The sequence below is a fragment of the Salmo salar genome, chromosome ssa04 (assembly GCF_905237065.1).
Source record: "Salmo salar chromosome ssa04, Ssal_v3.1, whole genome shotgun sequence".
In the NCBI taxonomy this organism is placed as follows: domain Eukaryota; kingdom Metazoa; phylum Chordata; class Actinopteri; order Salmoniformes; family Salmonidae; genus Salmo; species Salmo salar.
This window is the reverse complement of record NC_059445.1, coordinates 10,686,523-10,704,531: the sequence shown is the minus strand read 5'-3', so window position 1 is coordinate 10,704,531 and position 18,009 is coordinate 10,686,523. Positions and strand designations below refer to the sequence as shown.

Sequence of the window (18,009 nt, the reverse complement as noted above, 5' to 3'; positions counted from 1 at the left end):
GAATTTAACCCAACCCCTCTAAATCAGAGAGGTGCATCAACATCCACGTCATCCGCGCCCGGGGAACAGTAGTTTAACTATTAATGCCTACATTCGTTTTTTGTATTACAGACACCTTATATTATGTGAGTTAAACATAAAAATAAAACATGACAAAATATATAAAAACATTTTCCTTAAAGTATACGTTTTTGAGATTGCTAATGTTACTGCTCCCGCTACAACAACAACAAACGTATTAAATGCGTGTAATTTTGTCCATGATACATTTAATTGAAATACTGTAGAATTCCATTTATTCCTATGGAGGGCTGCTCCTACTGGTGAGAGCCAATATGGCCGACCGGTGGCTTCAAAGCCTCTCAATGGACAATACATAGCATTAGCAATCCAGAGTTTATACACATAATTGGTTAACACGCACATGGCAGAGGGACAGATCAATACCAGGGCGCATTTTCAGAGCATGCTCAGACCAGCTGGCATGTTTCAAGCGGACCACCATTGTCCCTGTTCCTGAGAGCTCAAAGGCAGCCTTCCTAAACAACTATTGTCCGGTAGCACTCACATCTGTAAACATGAAATGCGTTGAAAGGCTAGTAATGGTGAATGTCAACACCATCATCCCAGACACTCTGGACCCACTCCAATTCGCATACCGCCCCAACAGATCCACAGTTGATGCAATCTCTATTGCACGCTACACTGCTCTCTCCCACCTGGACAAGAGGAATACCTATGTGAGTGCTGTTCATTGACTACAGCTCAGCATTCACAGTCCACTCAAGCTCGGGACCCTGGGACTGAATACCTCCCTCTACAACTGGATCCTGAACTTTCTGACGGGCCACCCCCAGGTAGTGAGGGTAGGTATCAACCCATCTGCACATGCATACACACACTCGCATTCAAACACACAAACATGCATACACACGGACCCACACATACACACAAGTAAATAGTGTCACACATGCACTCAAACGTATACAGTTGGCCTTGCTGTTTAGATGTTTGTTTTCCTCGATGTCTTTTGTTTTAGCATTGTTGTTTTCTGTTGTTTTTCTCTTTTTTCTCTTTAGTTATTTTTGTTGGTGCATTGGGTGGGTGGTGGTTTTGGTTGGGTCGGAGGGGACAGTGTCTTGGGGGGGATGGGAGGGGTTTGGGGTTGGAGAGTGGCGGGGGAGTTTTTTCCGGGGGGGGATCTTGGATGGTTGGTGGCCTGGTGATTGGGAGCTAGTGCCAGTGGCCAAGAGGTTGCTGGTTTGGGTCCCCAGTTCGACTTGGTGGAGATTCGATCCTTGTGGCCTTGGGCGGGGCCCTTGAGCCTGGTTGCTCCTGTGGGTCGCTCTGGATGGGAGTGTCTGCTGGAGGACTGAATGTAATGTAGATGTTGAGCGGCTTCACTGCAGGTAGATTGTATGTTTTAAAATGAGAAAAAAATGTAAATTACTACACATCTGCCACGCTGACCCTCAACACGGGGGCCCCTCAGGGGTGTGTGCTTAGTCCCCTCCTGTACTCCCTGTTCACCCATGACTGTGTGGCCACGCACAACTGATGGTCATATTCGTGTTTAAGGAATGAGCGTTAGACCGAGGCCTGTACTCTGGAACGGGATCGATTTGGAGGTGGAGGGTCCGTCATGGTCTGGGGCGCTGTGTCACAGCATCATCGGACTGAGCTTGTTGTCATTGCAGGCAATCTCAAAGCTGTGCGTTACAGGGAAGACATCCTCCTCCCTCATGTGGTACCCTTCCTGCAGGCTCATCCTGACATGACCCCCCAGCATGACAATGCCACCAGCCATACTGCTCATTCTGTACGTGATTTCCTGCAAGACAGGATTGTGCTTGCCTACGGAGCTGTGAGGGGAACGGCACCTCCGTACCTTCAGGCTCTGATCAGGCCCTACACCCAAACAAGGGCACCGCGTTCATCCACCTCTGGCCTGCTGGCCCCCCTACCTCTGCGGAAGCACAGTTCCCGCTCAGCCCAGTCAAAACTGTTCGCTGCTCTGGCACCCCAATGGTGGAACAAGCTCCCTCACGACGCCAGGACAGCGGAGTCAATCACCACCTTCCGTAGACACCTGAAACCCCACCTCTTTAAGGAATACCTGGGATAGGATATAGTAATCCTTCTAACCCCGCCCCCCCCCCTGAATGATTAGGATTGTCTTGTGATCACAACAAGACTACTTATTTTGCTCAAATAGAACATTCCGTTTTCTGCCTGAGTGGGGCGCTGTTTACCGCAATTGTCCGGATTATCTTGTTAACGGAACAAAACCATTTATTTGACTCAACTAGAGATTGATATAAATTGTATTGATTTTAAAAGATGGGCCTGGCTGACACAAAAATACATTAGGGGAAAGGATCAAGAGACACAGCGGCTGATTATCTTTCTGCACATCTCTTTATTTACAATGCTGGCTGTCATGGTTAACAAAAACGCAGGACATTGAATGCTACCTGAATTGACTCAGAAAAGTAACATAAATAGGCCTACAGTATCACAGCGAGGTCAAACAAGTGTGAGTGTGTGTTTGTGTCAGATTATCCAGTGTCCACAGCAACATAATTGATTATTCCCTACTGTGATGTGTACTGTGGTTTTAGCCATGCTCTCACTAACCCTCATCTTTTCTCTTTCTCCCCTTACGGAGGCTCTTGGACCGCAACTGAGGACACCCTGGCCTGATTCCTAGACGTGCCTGGGCCAATCCCACCTGCCCCCTTCTACCTGCCTGTTGGTGTCCTGATTCCTAGACATGCCTGGCCCAATCCCTCCTGGCCCCCTTCTACCTGCCTGTTGGTGTCCTGATTCCTAGACGTGCCTGGGCCAATCCCTCCTGGCCCCCTTCTACCTGCCTGTTGGTGTCCTGATTCCTAGACGTGCCTGGGCCAATCCCTCCTGGCCCCCTTCTACCTGCCTGTTGGTGTCCTGATTCCTAGACGTGCCTGGCCCAATCCCACCTGGCCCCCTTCTACCTGCCTGTTGGTGTCCTGATTCCTAGACGTGCCTGGGCCAATCCCTCCTGGCCCCCTTCTACCTGCCTGTTGGTGTCCTGATTCCTAGACGTGCCTGGGCCAATCCCTCCTGGCCCCCCTTCTACCTGCCTGTTGGTGTCCTGATTCCTAGACGTGCCTGGGCCAATCCCTCCTGGCCCCCTTCTACCTGCCTGTTGGTGTCCTGATTCCTAGACGTGCCTGGGCCAATCCCTCCTGGCCCCCTTCTACCTGCCTGTTGGTGTCCTGATTCCTAGACGTGCCTGGGCCAATCCCTCCTGGGGCGACTTTACTCTTAAGATGGCTGTTTTTACATCTGTAGGACAATTGCTGAAATATACGATATTGCATTCGTAGGTAGGATACATTATTCGAAATTGTAGGCAAATGATTTACATGTTTTTTGAGTGTGTTTGTTTGATTTTGTAGAATTCATCACCAAATGGAATCACTGCTCTACTGTGAAGTTGTCACGTACCATCCCATACCATCGCAGGTAATGACAAGAAAAATGGTTTGCAATGTATTTCAACAGTTTTTCATACTTACAAGTTCTCTCCAGTTATCGCCATGACCTTTCACTATATTTGGATCGTAGACACAGTCCTCCTCTTCCATGCCAGCCTCAGGTGGTACCCAGCCAGTGGCATAGCCATGAACAGTGTGCCAGGTCTTCTGCTTGGGGTGGTTCTTCTCCTCTATGATAATAACCTTCCCCACATCCACTCTGACTTGAAGTACTCTTTTCTCCCAGTAGGGGACACTAGGAGAATGTCCCAACTAACATAGACACCAGTTCCAAGAACACTTTAGTCTGCACTTGGTGTGAAACCATTGTTCTTAATCAACTCTGTTGTGGTGCCGTGGAACATCACATATTCTGTCTGGTCTTCAGGAAGTGTTGCTGTCTAGAAAGGTAATGTAGTGTGGGGAGTTAGCCATAAGCTAGTAACCAAACTGCAACTGAATACACCTCTGCTGAGGTGAACTGTATTATAAGTCAATACAATGCACAATTACACTTTGTAATATTAAACAGTCCTTTGGCTAAAACTGTTACACCAAATAGTGATATTTATACAGTAACAATATCCCGAATCACTATTGTTACAATAATATTACAAGTGTTGTAACATTATCATGCTTAACATATAAATGTACTTTGTAAACAGGGATTGTTTGATATATCGAAGTTAAGTGTCCAATAACAAGACTGTTTAATAAAGACTGTTGTTTATTATACTTTGTATGCTTAGGAAACAGTACTTCTTACTGATCTCGCTACTGTGCTTTCCACTAGTTACCACTGCCACAGCCACAAATGCATGAAAAGAAAAATGAGCTTTTTGGTCTTCATTTAAGGTTAGGGTTAGTCACAAGGGTTAACAGTGAGGTTACGGCTAGGGTTAAGGTTAGGTTTAGAGCATCACTTTAATAAGAAATAGGCGAGGTTGAAGACTTTGCGGCTGAGGTAACTAGTGACGACTCACTACCGTGCTTAGGTTTCGTTTCCAGGTCTCCACTCGTCACTATACATAGAGATGGATAGAGGGCACAATTGCCACAAATAACTATTTCTCTATGTCTCTAGAGAGCATAGTAGTCCATCAGAATGTAGAACCATGATACCTCTATGTAAGTGAAAAGCAACCATCCCACACAGGTAGTAGAGGTAGTATAATAAATACATAAACATTTTAATACAATAGGTTTATGGTTAAGTAGTATGCCACCAACCTGACATTGAAAGCTGCTGACACCTTTTGCAAACAGTAGTGAGCATTCAGCTGCCACCAGCGTCAAACTGGAAGACACCTTATAAACCTATGGCAGACACACAACATTGACTAAATATTGCCAATGTTTCCACAGTAAAGATGCTACAGATGAAATGAACACACTCAAACAATTGGTGACTTTTAGAGGTTTATTTGAGATGTATTATTGGAAGACAATTATTCTGAACAATTATGATCATTGATACACACCTTGTTTACGTCAAGTGAATAGCATTGAATCGTTTTAAAATGTGATAAGGTTATATTAATTGCATATACAGTAGGAATATTGCCAATAATCAGTAAGCCTTTGGCAAAATATAGCTTCTTCCTATGCAATATTGAATGTGTAGCTATAGCAGCATGCTACATCCTCTTATCTCGATGAACATGAAGTGTAATGCTCCTTGAATACACCTTCAAGACTCAACCTCCAGTGACGGGTTTAACCTGAGGATAGAGAACCAAATACAACATGTTAGAACCTGCAAGTAGTGGAGTTCATATTTCAAGTGCAAGCCTTCTAGGAAAATGAAATCTTCCATCTAGTGATTGGTGAGAGGAGTTCAATATTACATACTTTTTCAAGATGGCCACTTTCAGCAATGCCATGACTTTGATTCTCTTTGGGTCGTAGACACAGTTCTCCTGTTGGTTGCTCGGCACCATGTCAACACCAGGTGGAACCCAGGCAGTGTCATACCCATGTGTGTGCCAGTCGTATTGCCTGTCGTGACCCTGCACATCAATGATCTTAACCTTGCCAACATCCACCTTTACTTTCAGAACCATCCTGTCTGAGTCATCGGCACCAATGGGGTATTTAATTGCTTTTCTGATGTCTCGACTGACATAGACACCTGCACCAAGCATACCATCTGTGGATGGTGTGAAGCCATGTCTCTGTATTTCTACTGCAGCCTGTTTTGATGTTCCATGATACATCACGTAGACGTGGCTGTCCTCAGGGGTGACTCCACTCTGAAGATGACGGTGTCTAGATCTGTAAGACAGGGAGACCGTTTTTGCAGAAATGTGATAAAAGTACAACCTTCTACAGTTGCAGTATTTTCAATTTGAGGCAAAATATCTCAAACGAATTTGTAAGACCTCCACAAATAGACTATAAAACAATGCCAATGGAAAGCTCAAAACACAATTGACTGCTGTGAAGTTCAATTGTTCATGACAGGTAAAACCAAGAGAAAGTTAGCAGTGCTTTACAACAGTTTATTTTATACTTACATGTTGTTTTCTTTCACTTTCATGACCTGCATGACTTTGATTCTCTTTGGGTCGTAGATACAGTTCCCCTGTTGGTTGCTCAGCACCATACTGACCCCTGGGGGAACCCAGGCGGTGTCATATCCATGCTCGGTATGCCAGGTCTCCTGCATGGGGTGGTTCTGTTGATCGATGATTTTAACCTTCCCTACATCCACTCTGACTTTTAGTACTCTTCTCTTATTGTTGGAAACACCAAGGGGGTATTTAATTGCTTTCCCGATGTCTCGACTGACATACACACCAGGCCCAAGTTCTTCTCTTGATGGTGTGAAGCCATTCTTCTTTATCAACTCTGTAGCCTCTTTTGTGGTGCCGTGGAACATCACATATTCTCTGTGATCCTCTGGATGCTCATTGGTCTCAAGAATGTTCTCTAAGTAGTATGGTGAATTTGTTTTGTTTTTCTGCTTGGTGTACCCCTTCAAAGCCATAGTAATCAAACTGCAACTGAATACACCTCTCACAAATGAGCTGTAATCCCAAAAACTATTTTTAAGGGCTAGCCATCTTGCAAATTATTTAGGCTAAAACCGTTAAAGCAAATTGTAATGTTTAAAGAACTATTCAACGTATCCAGAATCAATGTTACAATAGTATTAGAATAGCATTATAACATTCTCAAGTAAAGACTGGTGAACAAAACAGTATTTGATTTATATCAAGTGTTCAATAATAAGACAGCTAGCTTGTCTAGTGTTTCAAATAACATTATTCTCACCCGCTATACTAACAGACGAATGCAGGATTATACCGTATGTGAGGGTTTCCTTCCACTCAAGTTTCATTTCCTGGTTCTTGAGAAAAACGTTTGGTTTTCTGTTTCTTTGTAAGTAAAAACCACGCCCACTCACGTTAGAATCTAGTCTAATGGGTACATGATCATAAACATATTTGAGACGTCATGCCGTATTAAGACTTCTGGAGCGTTTCAAAATTGCAATGCGGACAACTTTGACAAATACATTGACGTTTTTAGTCTTTATACAGCACCAGTCAAAAGTTTGGACACACCTACTCATTCAAGGGTTTTTCTTTATTTTTACTATTTTCTACATTGTAAAAAAGTAGCGAAGACATCAAAACTATTAAATAACACATGGAATCATGTAGTAACCAAAGAAGTGTTATACAAATCAAAATATATGTTATATTTGAGATTCTTCAAAGTAGCCACCCTTTGCCTTGTATATCAGACTAGGTTCAGAATCAGTAATGTGTTGTCAATCTAAACAGTGATCACACAACTGCTGTCTGCGACTAACAGGAAGACACCGTTGATACGTCTATGGAAGACACAACATTGACCAATATTATCAATATATTTCTGCACCACAGATGCTGTAGATTAATGAAACCTGATTGAATTTTGTGGAGGTAAAACACTCAAACAGTCTCGGGAACTTCTACAGTTTAGTTGAGATTTATTATAGGAAGAAAACCCTTCTTTAAACAACGTATGATCATTGATACACATTCATTATCAAGTAAATATGATTGATTATATTTCTAAAATATATGGTTGATAGCACATTAATCCCATATCAAATCCTCAGCCTATTGTGAGCCTATTTAGCTCCTTACTGTTGCTGCATCATGCTGGACTGTTGAACCATCCACTTCGGGCAACGAAAATCCAGTAGAAAACCCTCTTGGTGTTCCAGACACTAAGACAAGAGTAGCTTAAGGGACGTTTAAAAGTGTTTCAACTTCACATTCATCATCTCCAGCACCTCCCCAACATCAACATACAGTGTGTGAAAATTGCGCATTTCTATGTTTTGCAGTACAAAAAAATCTACCAATTATTAGGCAACGTCTACTCATCATTTGTTAAAATCACACAATGCACACCGATGCCGTCATCTTTTTACTACAAAACGTAGAAACACGCCATTTTCTCATATGTTGTTGATGTTGGGGTAGTGCTGGAGATGATGAAGTTGAAACATTTTGACGTCGCCCATTAGAGTCAGAGTGGATGCAGTACCACCCCAAGGGGAAGACCTGGCACCCTGAGTATGACACTGCCTGGGTTCCACCTGGTGTTGGCATGGTGACGAGCAACCAAGAGGAAGACTGTGTTTATGACCCAACAATAATCATGAAGGGAACCGAAGAGAACTTGTAACTATGAATAATCCTGTTGAAGTGCAAAATACAGGTAACTGCCAAAATAATGGAAACAGTTGAGTAAATGAGGGGTACAAAGTATATTGAAACTAGGTGCTTCCACACAGGTGTGATCCCTGAGTTAATTAATCACTTAACATTCCATCATGCTTAGGGTCATGTACAGTATAAAAATGCTGGGCAGGCCATTATTTTGGCTACCATGGCGATGCCCCCATAGGATGATAATGCCCCCATCCACAGGGCACGAGTGGTGACGTAATGGTTTGATGAGCATGAAAACGATGTAAACCATATGCCCTGGCCGTCTCAGCCACCAGATCTCAACCCAATCGAACACTTATGGGAGATTCTGGAGCAACGCCAGAGAGAGCGTTTTCCTCCACCACCATAATCAAAACACCAAATTATGGAATTCTTCATGGAAGAATGGTGTCGCATCCCTCCAGTAGAGTTCCAGACACTTGTAGAATCTATGCCAAGATGCATTGAAGCTGTTCTGGATCGTGGCGGCCCACCGCCTTAAGACACTTTATGTTGGTGTTTCCTTTATTTTGGCACTTACCTGTACAATACTGCATTTAAATATATAATGCACCTTAAAATAATGTACCTACTGGACAAAATGTATAATATTAGTCAATAGGTGTCTTTTATAGACTAATAGTATCTTCGATTTAGTCGCAAATGACAGCTGTGTACTACTCACTGTTCAGAATGACTCAACAACTGATCTTAGACTGATGTATAAACACTACGGACATCAATTTACTGGTCAAAGGTGTCAGCATTGCAATTTCAAAATGCTCCAGAGGTCTTGCAATAATAAGATGTATCATACATGTTTATGTACCCATTAGATTAGGCTTCCTTCTCATCTGAGTTGGTGTGGTTGCTTTTCACTAGCAAATAGATATCCTGGTCATAAATATGGATGGACTTTGCTCTCGAATTAGAATTTGAGAGAAAGAGGGGAGAGAGCAAGGGAGAGGAAACAGAGGAGAAACGAGAACTAAACTCTGTCATATAATCCTGAATTAGTCTGACAGGTTGGTTGAATCTGATTCCACAGTAGCAGGTAAGGATGACCAAATTCTAATTAGACTTTTTAGAAAGTTGCTTATTAGCTCCTTCACGAATGTTAACATCGCATTGCAAAATGTAAATCACAAGCCAGAGGATATAATCCAATATATAGTATTTTCTATAAAAGTGAATGATACAACAGAGATTATCTGAATTATAATGTATTTATAACATTACAAACAAGTGCTTGTAACATACCAAGTATATTGTGCACTATTGAAGTATTATTCATGTGAGCCAAAGAAATATACTAAGGCAACACAGTAGTTGGCAATAGCATGTGACTTTTCTGAATTAGTAGTCTGGATAAAGTCTATTTGTGGTTGCCATGTTGCCCTATTCATATTTATTTGGCAAGTATTACAATGTGCAGGCAGACTCCCCTTTTATTACACTTCAGGTTACTTCCACATGTACAGTGCCTTCAGAAAGTATTCATACCTCTTGATTTATTCCACATTTTGTTGTGTTTCAGACTGAATTCAAAATCAATTAAATAAATAAAAAAATCCATTTGGAATATCAAGGCAAAGGGGTGCGAATACTTATGTAAATTGGATATTTAAAATATTTTCAATAAGTTTGCTAAAATGTCTAAAAACATGTTTTCACTTCGTCATTATGGCGTATTGTGTGTGTAGATGGGTGAGGGAAAAAAAAAGATTTAATTCATTTTGAATTCAGGCTGTAACACAACAAATGTGGAATAAGTCAAGAGGTATGAATACTTTCTGAAGGCCCTGTAGCAGATCTAAATCGTTACTACAGGATTGCAGAAGTTTGTCTATTCATAAAAGCATACTTTGCCACAGGTTCTCACAGCCAGAGTCATCATGTTGACTAGGGCTTGCCTGAGGAAAATGAAACCAAACTCTCCATACTTAGACAACTTTCTCGACACTGGTGAACATCCTGAGGATCAAAGAACATATGTGATGTTCCATGGCACCTCAATAGAGGCTGCAGAGATGATTAAGAAGAATGGCTTCACACCATCAAGAGCAGATAGCAGCATGCTTGGTGCTGATGTTTATGTTACACGGGACATTCAAAAAGCCTGTAAATACCCTCCTGGTGTTTCCAACTCTAAGAGAAGAGTACTAAAAGTCAGAGTGGATGTTGGGAAGGTTAAGATCATAGACCAGCAGAGTCACCCCATGCGGAAGACCTGGCATAGCGAGTATGGATATGACACCGCCTGGGTTCCACCAGGGGTCGATACGGTAGAAAGCAACCGACAGGAGAACTGTGTCTACGACCCAAAAAGAATCAAAGTCATGGAGGTCATGAAAGTAAACAAAACGACCATGTAAGTATGAAAGAGACTGTTGTAGTGCAAACCCTCTGATTGGTTTTACCTGTGATGATGCAATAGATACAGTGGGGGAAAAAGTATTTGATCCCCTGCTGATTTTGTATGTTTGCCCACTGACAAAAAAAGGATCAGTCTATAGTTTTAATGGTAGGTTTATTTGAACAGTGAGAGACAGAATAACAACACAAATATCCAGAAAAACGCATGTCAGAAATGTTATAAATTGATTTGCATTTTAAGGAGGGAAATAAGTATTTGACCCCCTCTCAATCAGAAAGATTTCTGGGTCCCAGGTGTCTTTTATACAGGTAACGAGCTGAGATTAGGAGCACACTCTTAAAGGGAGTGCTCCTAACCGCAGCTTGTTACCTGTAAAAAAGACACCTGTCCACAGAAGCAATCAATCAGATTCCAAACTTTCCACCATAGCCAAGACCAAAGAGCTCTCCAAGGATGTCAGGGACAAGATTGTAGACCTACACAAGGCTGGCATGGGCTACAAGACCATCGCCAAGCAGCTTGGTGAGAAGGTGACAACATTTGGTGCGATTATTCGCAAATGGAAGAAACACAAAATAACTGTCAATCTCCCTCGGCCTGGGGCTCCATGCAAGATCTCACCACGTGGAGTTGCAATGATCATGAGAACGGTAAGGAGTCAGCCCAGAACTACACGGGAGGATCTTGTCAATGATCTCAAGGCAGCTGGGACCATAGTCACCAAGAAAACAATTGGTAACACACTACGCCGTGAAGGACTGAAATCCTGCAGCACCCGCAAGGTCCCCCTGCTCAAGAATACATATACATGCCCGTCTGAAGTTTGCCAATGAACATCTGAATGACTCAGAGGACAACTGGGTGAAAGTGTTGTGGTCAGATGAGACCAAAATGGAGCTCTTTGACATCAACTCAACTCGCCGTGTTTGGAGGAGGAGGAATGCTGCCTATGACCCCAAGAACACCATCTCCACCGTCAAACATGGAGGTGGAAACATTATGCTTTGGGGGTGTTTTTCTGCTAAGGGGACAGGACAACTTCACCACATCAAAGGGACGATGGACAGGGGCCATGTACCGTCAAATCTTGGGTGAGAACCTCCTTCCCTCAGCCAGGGCATTGAAAATGGGTCGTGGATGGGTATTCCAGCATGACAATGACCCAAAACACACGGCCAAGGCAACAAAGGAGTGGCTCAAGAAGAAGCACATTAAGGTCCTGGAGTGGCCTAGCCAGTCTCCAGAACTTAATCCCATAGAAAATCTGTGGAGGGAGCTGAAGGTTCGAGTTGCACAACGTCAGCCTCGAAACCTTAATGACTTGGAGAAGATCTGCAAAGAGGACTGGGACAAAATCCCTCCTGAGATGTGTGCAAACCTGGTGGCCAACTACAAGAAACGTCTGACCTCTGATTGCCAACAAGGGTTTTGCCACCAAGTACTAAGTCATGTTTTGCAGAGGGGGTCAAATACTTATTTCCCCCATTAAAATGCAAATCATTTTATAACATTTTTGACATGCGTTTTTCTGGATTTTTTTGTTGTTATTCTGTCTCTCACTGTTCAAATAAACCTACCGTTAAAATTATAGACTGATAATTTCTTTGTAAGTGGGCAAACGCACAAAATCAGCAGGGGATCAAATACTTTTTTCCCTCACAGTACATTCTAGAGCTTTCTAACTGATTTGTTTTTAGAGGTGGGAGGTCAGACGACCAGGAATTCAAAAAAATCTACATTTCCCCAATGGCCTAAAAATCAAGTCTCCTTTAACAAATAATTATTTTAAATAAACTATGTAAAGTATAGAAGCTAATATAATATCATATTGAAGCAAAAACTGTCTCCCTGTCTTACAGATCTAGACACCGTCATCTTCAGAGTGGAGTCTCCCCTGAGGACAGCCACGTCTACGTGATGTATCATGGGACATCAAAACAGATTGCTGTGGATATACAGAGAAATGGATTCAAACCTTCCAAAGATGGCATGCTTGGTGCCGGTGTCTACCTCAGTCGAGACATCAGAAAAGCCATCAAATACCCCATTGGTGCCGATGACTCAGACAGGATGGTTCTGAAAGTAAAGGTGGATGTTGGCAAGGTTAAGATCATTGATGTGCAGGGTCACGACAGGCAATACGACTGGCACACACATGGGTATGACACTGCCGGGTTCCACCTGGTGTTGACATGGTGACGAGCAAACAAGAGGAAGACTGTGTCTATGACCCAAAGAGAATTACAGTCAATAAATTTATAGACAATGACAATGCTGAAACTGTCCACCATGAAAATGTGAGTGATATTGAGCCACAGTCAGTATCTTATCACAATGGAAGTACCCCTACAGTAGAAGGCTTGAAGGGCACTTAGTGTGAGCCCCACTATACACACATGCAGGTTTTAATTGAGACCGTTTGTATTCTATTCTCTTTCCTGCAGGTTAAACCCGTCACTGTAGAACTGATGGCGTTCTGCATTCAGGGAGCATCCAGCATCAACTCATGGTCACCAGAAGAGGATGGTTAGAATCAGACGGTCCAACATGATGCAGTTCATAGGAAGAAGAAGCTATATTTTGCAGGCCCACAAGATGATTTCACATGGCAATCTATATGCAATCAATCATATAACCTTATCAAATATTCATATTTACTTGATGTAAATAATGCGTGTGTAACAATGATCCTTGTTCCTATAATAAATCTCAAATAAAAACGTTTCCCACATTGTTTGTTGTGTTTTCCCCCCTCCGAATTCCAATCAGTTAATCTATTGAAGTATCTGTGCTGCGGAAATATATGAATTAATTTAGTCAATGTTGTGTGTCTTCCATAGACTTCCATAGACAGGTGGCAGCTGAGTTCTCACTGTTTGCGGAAGGTGTCAGCCATTTTGAAATGCTCAGATTGGGATACCATACATGTTTATGGTTCTGTATTTATTAGACTACCTCTACTATCTGAGTGGGTGTTGTTGCTTTTCCCTTACATAGAGGGATCATGGTTCTACATTCTGAGGGACTACTATGCTCTAGGTCAGGGATCATCAACTAGATTCAGCCGCAGGTCCGATTTCTTTCATGAACGGATGGTCAGGGGGCCGGAACATAATTACAAATCATTCGTAGACTGCAAATTGACCGCAAGAAGCCGAAACATATATAATATTAGACTAAAACATCATAATTTCAAACCTATATTATGCGTGGGAATACTTTGGAACAGATTTCCCAAATTAAAATCACTTGGAGCTGATTTGTTGGTGTTTGTACAGTCTTTTATGTGGGCCACCCACAAAAACCCAAAGGAAAAACAGGCTACTTATGTGTGACTCCCAATCAGCAACAACGAACTACAGCTGTGCCTGATTGGGAGCCACACACGGCCCAAAACAAAGAAATACAAAAACATAGAAAAATGAACATAGAACGCCCACCCAATGTAACACCCTGGCCTAACCAAAATAAAGAACAAAAACCCCTCTCTATGGCCAGGGCGTTACAAAAGCACTCTGTATGAAGCACTACTGTAGGTTTCCTAAGAATACAGTATAATAATCCTGCATTTGTCAAGCAATAGCAGGTAAGAACAATCTCCTGTAATTCTAGACAAATTAACAGTTTTGTTATTTACCATTTCACTGATATATATATATATCAAACACTGTTACTGTAACAATAGTGATTCAGCATATTGTTATTGTATAAACATCACTATTTGGTGTAACAGTTTCCGTTAAATGACTATTTAATATGGCTTGCTATTGCAATGTGTAATTGTGCATGATATTGACTTATAATACAGTTCACCTCAGCAGAGGTGTATTCAGTTGCAGTTTGGTTACTAGCTTATTGCTAACTCCCCACACTACATTACCTTTCTAGACAGCAACACTTCCTGAAGACCAGACAGAATATGTGATGTTCCACGGCACCACAACAGAGTTGATTAAGAACAATGGTTTCACACCAAGTGCAGACTAAAGTGTTCTTGGAACTGGTGTCTATGTTAGTTGGGACATTCTCCTGGTGTCCCCTACTGGGAGAAAAGAGTACTTCAAGTCAGAGTGGATGTGGGGAAGGTTATTATCATAGAGGAGAAGAACCACCCCAAGCAGAAGACCTGGCACACTGTGCATGGCTATGACACTGGCTGGGTACCACCTGAGGCTGGCATGGAAGAGGAGGACTGTCTTGGAAGCAGCTAAAGGGGATCCGCAATAAATACAAATACAACCATAATGTACACCTAAACTGCATCATACTGATTTTGCCATTCTCTTCTCATGAACATGAAGTTGAAGTGATGCTTTATGCTTCCTAAATACAGAAGGCCTTTAATTCAGTGACAGGTTTTTAACCGGGGGAAAGAGAAACAAATACAAAATGTATATCAAAACCTTCATGTATTGTAGTGGGGCTGACAATGTATCAAGAGCTCTTTCACACTGCTGCTTGAAATTCAATGGTGCTTTGATCTTCAGTAGTTGTGATGTGTGACTCCTTCTCGCTTACCTTTTTAACTGCCTAGTGTCTAAGCCTCTAGATGGCGATATCTACTAAGATAGCGTATGGAATTGTTTTAAAGGTCCAATGCAGCCATTTTTATTTCAAAATCGAATAAATTCTCAGTGACAATTAAGAACCTTACAGTGACTGTTTTCGGGGATTGAATTTAGCTAGGACTGTCTGGGAGTGGTCTGAGTGGGAAGAGGAAAACTGAAAATGTGCTGTTATTGGCAGAGAGGTTTGGAACTCTTTATTATTGGTCTATTAACTAATTAACTGCATGGTGATGTCACCATGGAAGGCCAAAACTCCATCCCATCAAAATAGTCTTTTCAAACAGTTCTTTAGGGGTGGCAGGTAGCCTAGTTGTTAGAGCGTTGGGCCAGTAACCTGAAAGGTTGCTGGATCGAATCCCTGAGCTGACAAGGTAAAAATCTGTCGTTCTGCCCCTGAACAAGGCAGTTAATACACTGTTCCCTGGTAGGCAGTCTTTGTAAATAAGAATTTGTTCTTAATAACTGTAATGCTGCTGAATTTTTCAGGATCAACCGTTTCCAGTGTGTATCAAGAATGGTCCACCAGCCAATTTAACACAACTGCGGGATTGGAGTCAACATCGGCCAGCATCCCAGTGGAATGCTTTCGACACCTTGTAGAGTCCATGCCATGGCGAATTGAGGCTGTTCTGCGGGGAAAAAGGGGGGTGGAACTCAATATTAGGAAGGTGTTCTTAATGTTTTATATACTCAGTGTATAAAACACAGAAGAATCCCGTTTTTGACTTCACTGGGCCTTTAAGATGGTCATACCAAGGATCATTTAGCTTGGTATTTGCTTTATACCCTGTAGGTATAAAACAAATATATACAAAAATATTTGTTGAAACATTGAATTTGGCATTACTGTGCTATTAGCCCATAGAAATAACCTGTCCCCCTATGATGTGGAATGGCCCTATTCACCTCCATTTTTACCACACAATCACTGGATGACCTTTTGACGATTCCTGTGAAGATTGTGGCCGTTGAAGAGTAAAATGGACGACCCTTCATCTGACAGCCAAGATAGCAATCCAGCTGGTGCCCCAGTCAGCACCCCCGCCTAGCCAAGGGCCGCAAGCCCCTTCACTAGGCCAGCTGCAACCAGAAACCTGGCTGACCCAGCATTCGTCGGTCCTCCAGTCCACCCGGCAGCCTCAGCAGCGTCATCTATCCTCAACCGGGGTCCTCCAGTTCCAGCACTAGTGGGACAGCACACCTCTGGCCTGCTCTCCTCTGTGGGTCGTGGCCCCGAGTACCTGACTGGACACCTGTTGCCTCCACAGTGCAGCTGTGGGCTAGCCATGCCATGGAGTACTTGTCACATGGGTACTTTCAGCCCTGTCCCCTGGCTACTCCTTGCCTGCTGCTGATGGGGTGGCCACATGGGGTGGACCTGCCTTGGCCCAATGGGCTTCATATTGACATTCCAGCAGGGAATTATTTATTTTTGTAAATATGATACTCATACTTAGGGGTGGCTGTTACGAATTCCCTGCCGGTGAACTCAATCTGTACTCAGGGGTAGATGTAGTTTGGTAAATGTAAATCCGAGACACTCCATACAGTATGATATGTTACGTTTCATATGGTATGTATTACATTGAACAAAAATGTAAACGCAACACGTAAAGTGTTAGTCCAATGTTTCATGAGCTGAAATTTAAGATTACAGAAATGTTCCATACACACAAAAAGCTTATTTCTCTAAAATGTTGTGCACAAATTTGTTTACATCCCTGTTAGCAAGCATTTCTTCTTTGCTGACATAATCCATCCACCTGAAAGGTGTGGCATATCAAGAAGCTGATTAAACAGCATGATCATCACACAGGTGCACCTTGTGCTGTGTACAATAAAAGGACAAATCTAAAATGTGCAGTTTTGTCACACAACACAATGCCACAGATGTCTCAAGTTTTGAGGTAGCGTGCAATTGGTATGCTGACTGCAGGAATGTACACCAGAGCTGTTGCCAGAGAATTTAATGTTAATTTCTCTACCAAAAGCCACCTCCAATGTAATTTTAGCGAATTTGGCAGTACGTCCAACCCGCCCCACAACCGCAGACCTTGTGTATGGTGTTGTGTGGCCGAGCGGTTTGCTGATGTCAACGTTGTGAACACAGTGCCCAATGGTATGTGGTGGGGTTATGGTATGGACAAGCTTAAGCTATAGACAACGAACATAATTGTATCTTATCAATGGCAATTTGAATGCACAGAGATACTGTGACGAGATCTTGAGGCCCATTGTTGTGCCATTCATCTGCCGCCATCACCTCATGTTTCTGCATGATAATGCACGGCCCCATGTCGCAAGGATCTGTACACAATTCCTGGAAGCTGAAAATGTCCCAGTTCTTCCATGGCCTACATACTCACCAGATATGTCACTCATTGAGCATGTGTGGGATGCTCTGGATCAACGTGTACGACAGCATGTTCCAGTTCACGCCAATATCCAGCAACTTCGGACAGCCATTTAAGAGGAGTGGGACAACATTCCACAGGCCATAATCAACAGCCTGATCAACTCTATGTGAGGAGATGTGTATCACTCTGCATGAGGCAAATGGTGGTCACACCAGATACAGACTGGTTTGCTGATCCACACACCTACCTTTATTTAAGGTTACATTGGTATCTGTGACCAACAGATGCATATCTGTGTTCCCAGTCATGTGAAATCCATAGATTAGGACCTAATGAATTTATTTAAATTGATTGATTTCCTTATATGAACTGTAACTCAGTGTCATGTCCTGACCAGTAAAGGGGTCATTTGTCATTGTAGTATGGTCAGGGCGTGGCAGGGGGGTGTTGTTTCTGTGTGTTTTGGGGTTTGTTTGT

The 18,009-nt window shown here is 42.7% G+C and overlaps 1 protein-coding gene and 1 pseudogene across 1 annotated transcript; one reads left to right on the top strand and one right to left on the bottom strand.

The window, feature by feature from the left end:
- The first annotated feature begins 2,211 nt into the window (after positions 1–2,211).
- Positions 2,212–16,363, top strand: LOC106610312 (uncharacterized; annotated as a pseudogene).
- On the bottom strand, positions 4,925–6,882 carry LOC106610327 (uncharacterized). The gene is made up of 3 exons (XM_045716456.1): positions 6,035–6,882; positions 5,370–5,792; positions 4,925–5,239 (listed from the first exon to the last, which is right to left on the bottom strand). The coding sequence occupies exons 1-3, from the start codon at positions 6,505–6,507 to the stop codon at positions 5,209–5,211; spliced, it is 927 nt and encodes a 308-aa protein (XP_045572412.1). The 5' UTR covers positions 6,508–6,882; the 3' UTR covers positions 4,925–5,208.
- Positions 16,364–18,009: the final 1,646 nt, after the last annotated feature.